General features: G+C 61.9%; 2 protein-coding genes across 3 annotated transcripts in view; both read right to left on the bottom strand.

Moving 5' to 3' along the window:
* Positions 1 to 51: 51 nt before the first annotated feature.
* ENH_00079690 lies at positions 52 to 7547 on the bottom strand (the record flags this gene model as incomplete). 2 transcript variants are annotated; one of them, XM_013583229.1, is made up of 4 exons in its annotated part: positions 52 to 4621; positions 5081 to 5905; positions 6560 to 6877; positions 6943 to 7547. In XM_013583229.1, the coding sequence occupies 4 exons, from the start codon at positions 7545 to 7547 to the stop codon at positions 52 to 54; spliced, it is 6318 nt and encodes a 2105-aa protein (XP_013438683.1). The 2 variants fall into 2 exon arrangements, with proteins under 2 accessions (XP_013438683.1, XP_013438684.1); XM_013583230.1 differs by lacking the exons at positions 5081 to 5905; positions 6560 to 6877; positions 6943 to 7547 and having other exon boundaries at positions 52 to 267; positions 745 to 1421; positions 1749 to 3351.
* A 1840-nt stretch (positions 7548 to 9387) lies between these two features.
* The window catches only part of ENH_00079680 (hypothetical protein, conserved), a gene marked incomplete at both ends in the record, with an annotated part of 1329 nt that continues 706 nt past the window's right edge, over positions 9388 to 10010 (bottom strand). The window contains one exon of the mRNA XM_013583228.1: positions 9388 to 10010. This exon is cut by the window's right edge and continues 706 nt beyond it. Coding sequence (XP_013438682.1) covers positions 9388 to 10010 — 623 coding nt within the window.

Below are 10010 nucleotides of genomic sequence, written 5' to 3'. Positions count from 1 at the left end.
CCCCAAACCCTAAACCCTAAACCCTAAACCCTAAACCCTAAACCCTAAACCCTAAACCCTCGCACTCAGGAGGTACTGGGGGTTGACGAAGGCTGCGAACTCCTTGAGCAGCCGCTTGAGCGCCAGCAGCAGCCGCTGGAAGGCCAGCCGAACTGCCAAGTAAATATTTCGCAGCGAACAGCAAAGAGAGTTTAGCTGCAAATCCACAAACACGCGAGAGCCCAGCCACGCCCGCAGGCTGCCAAACACAGGCCGCTCCAGCATTCCCTGACACGCACAAGCAGCAGCAAACGCGCTCCTGCTGCTGCTGCTGCTGCTGCTGCTGCTGCTGCTGCGGCTGCTGCGGCTGCTGCGGCGGACGCTGCAGCGGGCGCTGCTGCGGATGCAGCGGCAAGGTTGCTGCTGATGGAGCGGGGGCTGCTGATGCAGGGGCTGCTTATGCAGGGGCTGCTGCTGCTGCTGCTGCTGCAGCAGCAGCAGCAGCAGCGCTGCGCCGAAGAAGGCAACTTGGCAGTAAATGAAGCAGCAACAAAAGCCAGAAGCACCCAAAAGAAGCAACTTGGCAGCAAATGGAGCAGCAAAAGAAGCAGCAGCAAACCAGAAACCCCCAAAAGTAGCAACTTGGCAGCAAATGGAGCAGCAAAAGAAGCAGCAGCAAACCCAACACCCCCAAAGAAGCAACTTGGCAGCAAATGGAGCAGCAAATGGAGCAGCAAAAGAAGCAGCAGCAAACCAAAAACTGACACTTATGAAGCTGCTGCCTTTGCGGCGGCGAAGTGCTGCTGCGTCGCGCAGCAGCAGCTGCGCGGTGTCTCTCCAGTGGGCCGCGCGGCACTCGAGGCGGCAGTGTGCTGCTGGGATTTTTAATTCCATTCCTGCCCAGCAAAGGCCTCCTGCTGCTGCTGCTGCTGCTGCTGCTGTTGCTGCTGCTGCTGCTGCTGCTGCTGGTGATGATGCTGGTGAGGGTGACGGTGATGGCGATGGTGGTGAGGCTGGTGGTGGTGTAGCTGCTGCTGCAGGCTCTGCTGCTGCTGCTGAGGATGGCGTAGCTGCTGCTGCAGGCGGGGTTGCTGCTGCCGCTGATGATGATGATGATGTAGCTGCTGCTGCTGCTGCTCCTGATGTACCTGTTGCTGCTGCTGCTGCTGCTGCTGCTGCTGCTGCAGTTGCTGCTGCCGGCGTCGACGGTGTTCGCGCGGAATTTGCTGCTGAGGACGCGAAGACTGCGGGCAGCATCCTTGGTGCGCGCATTGCAGCCACTGCTGTTGCTGCTGCTGCTGCTGCTGCTGCTGCTGCTGCTGCTGCTGCTGGTTGGTCGGAAGGCCATAGGCTCCAGTCAACTTCGAGCCTCAGCTTCTGGACATTCACGTTGGGGCCCCACACTTGCTGCTGCGTCAGCAGCCGCAGGAACTCTGCTGCTGCTGAGACAGAAGGAGACACAAACACAAAGTCATCTACCCAGCGCAGCAGCAGCGGCGGCAGCAGCAGCCGCCGCAGCCGCAGCAGCAGCAGCCGCCGCCGCCGCAGCACCTTTGTTGCTGTCTCGCGGTTTCCGCTGCACTCTGAATCCCGGCAGCTGCCAGCTTGCTGCGCAGCAGCAGCAGCAGCAGCTGCTGCTGTTGCTGCAGCTAAGGTGGGAGAGCCCTCCAGTGCAGCCATTTCAGCTTCTCCCCCCCCCTGGCTGAGCTGTGGAGCCTGTTGGGCTCCGTCCTGCTGCTGCTGCTGCTGCTGCTGCTGCACTGCAGCACAGCTGCTGCGGGCCTGCTGCTGCACTGAGGAGCTGCGCAGGGAAGAGCCTGGTGAAACCTCCAGCAGCAGCGGGTCACAAAAGATGAAGCTAGAGGGGCCCCCGGGGGCCCCCGCAGCCAGGCTGGGGGCCTCCCACAGCAGCTCGAAGGACTCCAGAGAGGGCAGCTGCTGCTGCGGCTGCTGCTGCTGCGGCTGCTGCTGCTGCGGATGCTGCTGCTGGTGATGATGCTGCTGTTGCTGCTGCTGCTGCTGCTGCTGTACGTTCTGCGTTTGGTGCTCCTGAGGGCGCGTGGGAGGAAGCAGCTGGGGGCTGCTGCAGCTGGGGCTGCAGCAGCCGCCGCCTTTGGCGGAGCTGCTGCTGCTGCTGCTGCTGCTGCTGCTGCTGCTGCTGCTGCTGCTGCTGCTGCTGCTGCGGCGGCGAGTGGGGCCTAGCTTGCCCTTGAGGAGCCGCTGCACATCAGGATGGCGGTCTTTATTTCCGTAGTAAAGAGCACACAAAAGAGCTGACAAATTAGAGCCCTGGGGAATGCCCTGAAGCTGCCTAAAGGCCCCAAAGGGGCCCCGCAGCAAGTGGCTGTGGGGCCCCCCTGGGGGGCCCCCCTGGGGGGCCCCTGGCTGCTGCTCGGCGGAGCCGCGCAGCCGCCGCGGCAGCAGCACCCAGTGCATGCGCAGCAGCAGCAGCAGCGCAGCACGCACCTCTGCTGCAGTAACTCGGGTGTCTGTACACTGCGGGGCCACGAAGGCGCAGCCCCCCGCCGAGGAGCCCCGCAGCAGCAAACGCCGAACACACAGGGATGTCGACACTTCGCTGCTGCATGTGCTTTGCTGCTGCTGCTGCTGCTGCTGCTGCTGCTGCGTGCCGTGCCTCCGCAGCCCTAGGGGCCTCTGCTGCTGCTGCAGGGGGGGGCCCTTCACGGAATGCCCAGCAGCACTTGGGCAGACTGTGTCTGCTGCTGCAGCCTCAGCAAGTGCTGCAGGCGCCGACGGTGGTGGCAAAGCTGCAGCGTCAGCAGCAGCAGCAGCAGCAGCAGCTGCTGCTGCTGCGGGTGCAGCCGGCGCTGCGGGGGCTGCTGCGCGCGCCCGCTTTGCTGCTCCCGGCGAGCTGCTGCTGCTGCTGCTGCTGCTGCGCTTGAGTCTTTGGTGATTTGTTTGTCTTCTTAAAAGAAAAGACAGCCGCGGCAAAAGGCCATTTGGCAGCGGAGGGACACAAAACTCATCGAGAACTCCGAAAGTAGAGACCCCCAGGCGCTGCTGCTCTGCTGCTGCTGCTGCTGCTGCTGCTGCTGCTGCTGCTGGCTTTGCTGCTGCCTTGCTGGGGACGGCGTAAATGGCCCCCGGAGTGGTGATGCGGCGGTAGGCCTGCAGCCTGTGGGTGTGGGGAGGCAGCTGCAGCAGCAGCACGAGCTGCTGCAGCTCTTGGTGGGAAATGCTTTCGAAGCAGCGGCTGAGGTCTCCGACAATTTGCTGCATGCGGTGTATGTACACCCGGCGCAGGCCGCAGCAAGGCCCCTGCTGCTGCAGCAAACGGCGCAGCAGCCGCAGCCGGCCTTGGTAGCGCCGCCACCAGGCCGTGAGGTGTACGTACACCTCAGAATTCGACATTACTGAACACCCCAAAGCCTCCGAACTGAACCGACACAAACAAGACAAGTGTTGGCTGATGGGGCGCAGCACGGAGTTCACTGACAAGCTGCTGCTGCGCTCCCGCTGCGCTGCAGCAGCTGCAGCAGACGCCTGCAGCAGCAGCGCGCTGCTGCTCTCCCGCTGCGCTGCAGCGCGCGGCCGCAGCAGCTGCGCCCCCCTGCGCTCCCGCTGCGCTGCAGCAGACGCCTGCAGCAGCTGCGCGCTGCTGCACTCCGCCTGCAGCAGCCGCCGCAGGTAGTCGCCGTACGTCGAGGCACCCGCGGCGCTTGCTGCTGCTGCTGCTGCTGCTGCTGCTGCGCTTCCTGCGCTCCCCGCTGCTGCTGCGCCTGCTGCTGCTGCGGCGCACGGGGCCGCTGCCCCTGCTGCTGCTGCTGATGGCAGCAGCTGCCTGGAGCGCCCGCTGCAGGGCGGCACCCGCGCACTAGCGGGCGCCGAGCAGCAAGCCTCTAGCTGCTGCTGCTGCTGCTGCTGCTGCTGCTGCTGCTGCTGACGGATGGTGGCGAGCTGCTGCTGCACCTGCAGCAGCAAACGCGCTAAGTGGGCCCCGCTGGGGCCCCTTGATAGATTCACTAGCGGCCTGCAGCCGCGGGCCTTCGGAATGAAGCGAATTCGGGGGATTGCAGCAGCAGCAGCAGCACCGAGAGAAAGTGGCGGTGCTGCTGCTGCTGCTGCTGCTGCTGCTGCGCCCGAAGGCGCAATCACCGCGGAGACAGCCTCAACAATAGACTCCAAATCATCAGGGCTCTGGGAAGCGCTCTCTGTCTTGCGTCGCTTACTGCTGCTGCTGCTGTTGCTGCTGCTGCTGCTGCTGATGCTGCTGCTGCTGCTGGCCACACAAGGGCTATGCTTGCTGCAACCGGAGCTCGCGCTGCTGCATCGGCTGCTGCTGCATGGCTTGCTGCAGCAGCAGCAGCTGCTGCTGCCGCTCTCTGGCCGAAGCCTCTTAGGCCCCTTGGGGCCCTCTGTGCTGACAGCAGCAACTTGCCGTTTGCTGGGAGCGACAGGAGCGTCCTCTGCGCCCTTTTCTTGTCCTGCTGCGCCACGTGCTGCTGCCTCAGCAGCAGCAGCAGCAGCAGCAGCAGCAGCAGCGGGGCTGGCTGCGCGTGGCTGGAAGCACTGGGCGTACAAACGAGCAGCAGCAGCAGACTCAATTCGAAACCAAACTCCCTTTCGGTAAAAACGAGACCGCCGCTGAGAAGACGCAGCCTCCGTCACGTAAAAGTGGCAGCTGCAGCAGCAGCAGCAGCAGCAGCAGCAACAGCAGCAGCAGCAGAAGCGGCAACAGCAGCAAAGGTAGGATCGGCAAACTGCAGTGGGACTCTTTCTGGCTCCCTTCCGAGACTGACACAACCCAAGGACCTAAACCTCAAACCCTAAACCCCAAACCCTCTGAACCTGAAACCCTAAATCCCAAACCCTAAACCCTAATTAGGGTTTCCGTGGGGTCGCTCCACACGTTAGTTTGGAGGGATATGCAGGCAGCAGCAGGAGTGATAATGCAGTTTGTGTCGCTGCACTCAGTCTAGTCAAAGCTAAACAGGAAGACAAGCAGCAGCAGCAGCAGCAACAGCAGCAGCAGCAACAGCAGCAGCAGCAACAGCAGCAGCAGCAGCAACTGCTGCTGATCTTGCTGCTGCTGCTCCTTCTGCTGCAGCTGCAGACTCAAATGAGGGCATCTAGGGCTCACCGCAAGAGAGGGACAATGAAGTGGGAAAACAAAAAGAATATAAGCCTCTCCAGAAAGTGCTTGCGTTCCTGCTGCTGCAGGCGCAGCTGGCGCCGCGGCAGCAGCTGTTGCTGCTGCTGCTGCTGCTGCTGCTGCTGCTGCTGCACCTCCTTTTCACGTTGAAATCCGTTGCACGGCAGGACGCGCCTCTGTGGCTCGCTGCTGCTCCCCTCTTCTGCCACTGCTGCTGCTGCCGCTCCTGCGGCCCGTGCTGCTGCTGCTGCTGCCGCTCCTGCGGCCCGTGCTGCTGCTGCTGCTGCTGCTGCTGCTGCTCGCTGCGGCTTCGGTGCTGCAGTTTGCATGCGGTGCATGAGCTGGTGAACTGTGAAAGTCTCAGTGGAGTTGAGGCAAACGAATTGGCGGACTCGCTGCAGGAAAAGGCGGTAGTTGTACGTACACCCCAAGAGGCAGGGGGGCACCACTTGCTGAGCAGCAGCAGCAGCAAAAGCAGCAACACGGGCTGTTGGCACAGCCCAGTCAAGGGCTGGCGGCTCTTCTGAAAGCGGATTGCTGCTGCTGCTGCTGCTGTTGCTGCTGCTGCTGCTGCTGTTGCTGCTGCTGCTGCTGTTGCTGCTGCTGCTGCTGCTGCTGCTGCTGCTGCTGCTGCTGCTGCTGCTGCTGGCCTTGCCGCTGCTGGTCGTGCTGCTGCTGCTGCGGGAGGCTGCAGCAGGGCGCGCAGCTGCTCGACGGGCCTCGGGGGGGATCTTGCAGTGTCTCGACAGCAGCAGCAAATAGGGGCAGCGGCTGTGACGCAGCAGCAGCGCCTCGAAGCCTGGAAGCAGCTCTCTGCAGCAAAGGCGCAGCACGCCTAAACCCTAGTCCCTAAACCCTAAACCCTAAACCCTAAATTTCAAAGGCAAGCAACGCACTGCAGCACAAAGATCCCACCGTAAACCCTAAACCCTAAACCCTAAACCCCGAAGCCAATCAGCTCGTAGCTGCGAATAAGGGCCCCGCAAGACTCTAAACCCTGCAGGAGAATTTCGAGTCCCTGAGGCCTGCTGTCTAGGGTTTAGGGTTTAGGGTTTAGGGTTTGGGGTTTAGCCGCTGCAGGCGATCGGGAGCCCCAAAGGCCCTCTCAAATTAAACCAACAATGCAATTACTTGAGCCAAAAGCCATCAATCAAAAAACAAGAAGCCCTAAACAAAATAAAACATTAAATTAAAAATAAATAAATTTTAAATTATCTTTTTAAAAAGAAATTAATTAAAATGGCTGCTTAGATAACTTGTGCTGCAGCAGCAGCTGCAGCAGCGCCGCCTGTTGCCTCAGCTCCTCTTTATAAATCGCCATTTGCTGCGCGAATTAGCCGCCACACATTAATTAATTAATTAATTAATTAATTAATTTATTTATTTATTTATTATTTATTATTTATTAATTATTTACTTATTTAAATTAATAATCAAAATAAGCCAAACAGCAAGCTTGCTGCTCACCTCGCCAGCTGCGAGCCCAGCCGCAGCCGCCGCCCAGCGCGCCGCCGGGCTCTGCGTGCCTCCATCCTGCTGCTGCTGCTGCTGCTGCTGCTGCTGCTGCTGCTGCTGCTGTTGCTGCCGGTCCCGTTGCAGCTTGCCACGCCTGCGCCGTTGCCGTGGCCGCTGCCTCTGCCGCTGCAGCAGCTGCTGCTGCCGCTGCTGCTGCTGCTGCTGCTGCTGCTGCTGCTGCTGGGTGGCGCTGCAGCTGCTGCTGCTGCATGCGGCTGCAGCGCCTCCTGGCACTGCCTGCTGAGCAACTCCGCAAGGGCTTGCTGCTTCCTGGGCAATCCCTCTTTGGCTAATTCGAAAAAGTTTGGATCAAAAAGAATGAACTTCAGCAGCACCCGCGCTGCAGCTCCGAGTGCTCGGCGGCGGGAGGAGCCCGCAGCTGTTTTGGCTGCAGCAGCACCTTTGCTGCTGCTTCCTGCTGCTGCTGCTGCTGCTGCTGCTGCTGGCGCTTGTGCTGCTGCTGCTGGCCCTTGTGCTGCTGCTGCTGCTGCTGGAACTTGTGCTGCTGCTGCTGTTGCTGCTGCTGGCGCCTGTGCTGCTGCTGCGGGTGCTGCTGCTCCTGCTGGTGCTTGTGCTGCTGCTGCTGCTGGTGCTGCTGCTGCTGCGTTTGGCGCTGCCGATACTGACAATGCGCCTTTTGCGCTGTCTGGAGCTGCTGGAGACATGAAAGCTGCGACATTCTCAGCGGTTGCTGCTGCTGTTGCTGCTTTTGCTGCTGCTGCTGCTGCTTCTGGCGCAGTTGCTTCAGTAACATCAGCAATTGCAGCAGTTCGCGCCGCAGCAGCTGTAGTGTTTGTCCCTTCTGCTGCTGCTCTCTCCACTGAGGTGGCGTCTGCTGCTGCTGCCTTGGGGGCCCTTGGTCTATCAGTCCTGGAGAGGACTTCCCCTTCAGCAGCAGCAGCAGCAGCAGCTGCTGCTGCTGCTGCTGGTGACGCACCATGTGTTGCTGTTTCGGCTTCACGTGATGCTGCTGCAGCTGCCGCAGCACCGGGCTCTCTTGCTGCTGCTGCTGCTGCTGCTGCTGCCACAATCCCAGTTCGCACGGACTCCGTAGCTGGCGCCGCCGCTGCACTTACCGCCACACCAGCTGCAGCTCCAGCTGCTGCTTTTGCTGCTGCTGCTGCTGCTGCTGCTGCTGCTGCCTTGGTGTGGGGCGCGTGCCTGGGCATAAGAAGCCCCACGCGACACAAAGCTGTCAAAATGCTGCTGCTGGGGAGGCCCCCCAGTCTCGAGAAGCTGCGGCAATGAAACATGGATTGGCGGGGGACTTCTATTTCACACCGCCGCTGCTGCTGCTGCTGCTGCTGCTGCTGCTGCTGCTGCTGCTGCTGCTGCGGGGAGGCGGGAGTGCGCTGAAGGCGCCTGCGAAGCTTTGCTGCAGCCCGGCGATGGGCAGCTCTGCAGCGGCTTCTGTCGCGTTTGCTGCAGCATAGCGCAAGAGCAGAGCTTGAGGGGCTTTTGCTGTCGTGCTGCTGCTGCTGCTGCTGCTGCTGCTGCTGCTGCTGCTGCTGCATGCGCTCCCTGGCCTCCTGCACAACGCGGTGGTCTTTGGCAAGGGCCTCGAGGGCCCCATTTGTGAGGGGCCGCCCGCAGAGCTGTATATACACCAGACGCGCTGTATCCATGTCTTGTGTCTGCTGCTGCTGCTGCTGCTGCTGCTGCTTTTGGCTTTCACACTCCGACGCCAGCTTCCAGTGGCAGCAGCTACTGCAGCAGCTGCTGCTGCAGCTGCTGCTGCCGTTGCTGCCGCTGCTCTTGCTGCTGCTGTTGATGCTGCTGCTGTTGCTGCTGCTGCTGCTGCTGCTGCTGCTGCTGCTGGCTGGAGGGGCCCGCGGGAGCGCGAGCTGCTGCTGCTGCGCGAACCGAACGAAGAACTCGTCAGGCACAAAAAGGATGCAGCAAAGCAGCTGCGAGAAAAGTGTGGGGCCCAGCAGCAGCAGCAAACGGCGGAAGGGGGGGGCCCCCAAAACGGAAATGGACTCATTTAGGGGGCCCCCCAAAGTTCCGTGCTGCTGCCACAGGCCCGCGACCAGGGCGTTCTTAGCCACAGCTGTACGTACACCCCAACGCATGCACGCACACGCACGCCAAATCAGCAGCAGCAGCAGCAGCAGCAGCAGCAGCAGCAGCAGCAGCAGCGAGGGCGCCACTCTGCAGCAATGAGCAGCAGCCGCTGAGAAAAGACAAGGATATTCTCAAGCTCAGATAAGCGTGTAGTGCTGTCTGCTGCTGCTGCTGCTGCTGCTGTTTTTGATGTTTTTGCTGCTGCAGCAGCTCCAGGGCTTGCCTGCTCTGCTGCTTGCTGCTGCAGCACGGGGGAAGGGCAGCAGCTGCCGCACGGAGTCTCGGATGCATCTCTGCAGCGCAGCAGCAGCAGCGCCAGCCCCTACGCCGCTGCAGCAGCTGCTGCCTCGTCCTGCTGCTGCACCTCTGCAGCAGCCACAGCAGCACCGCAAACACTAGCAGCAGCTGCAGCAGCAGCAGCAAACAGGTTGCATGCACTAGCTGCCTCTCTCTGTGGTCATACAGCAGCTTATGGGGGCCCCTACGGTACCCTTTAGGGCCCCAAGGGGGCCCCCAAAGCATCCCAAGGGGCCCCAAAAAGGGCCCTTAGGGTGCTTCCCTAGGGGCCCCCAGGGGCCCCCAAAGGGGCCCCCAAAGGGGCCCCCCAGGGGCCCCCAGGGGCCCCCCAGGGGCCCCCTAGGGCCTTTGGGGGGCCCCTGGGGGACTCCAGCTGCAGCTGTACCTGGGGTTAGCTAGTTTGCTGCTGCTGCAGGCACTTACTGTAGTGTGTGGGGCCCCACAACTGGCCTCTGCTGCTGCTGCTGCTGCTGCTGCTGCTGCTGCTGCCCCCGCTGCTGCCGCTGGCGGTGCAGCAGCAACCCCTGCAGGTCTTCTATAAGAAGAGAGCCCCGCAGCAAATCCAAAGAGCCTTCTGTGGGGCCCCACAGCCGCAGGCAGCACCAGCCGCACTCTCTTGCTGCAGGCGCATGCAGGCAGCAGCAAGAGCTGCTGCTGCTGCTGCTGCTGCTGCTGCTGCTCCAGCTGCTGCTGCTGCCGCTGCTCTTGCTCGCGCTGCTGCTCACGCAACAGGCACTCTTGGCCTCCCGCTGCTGCTGCTGCTGCTGCTGCTGCTGCTGCTGTGGGGGGCTGGCTGCTGCTGCTGCGCGGCGCTGCTGCAGCAGGCGGAGGCAAAAGAGGCCCAAAGGATACACTGGAACTCCAGCAGCAAACTGCAGCTGCTGCTGCGCTCGCTGTGCTGCTGCATCGGGGCGCAGCAGCAGCAAGAGTTCCTGCTGCGAGTGCTGGTGGGGGCGTCTTTCCATTTGCTGCTGATCCTGCAGCTGCTGCGCACTCTCCTTTTGCTGCTGCTGCTGCTGCTGCTGCTGCTCTTCCTGCGCCT

The sequence above is a fragment of the Eimeria necatrix genome, genomic scaffold (assembly GCF_000499385.1).
Source record: "Eimeria necatrix Houghton genomic scaffold, Enh_scaff855, whole genome shotgun sequence".
In the NCBI taxonomy this organism is placed as follows: Eukaryota; Apicomplexa; class Conoidasida; order Eucoccidiorida; family Eimeriidae; genus Eimeria; species Eimeria necatrix.
This window is presented reverse-complemented; position numbering and strand designations above follow the sequence as displayed.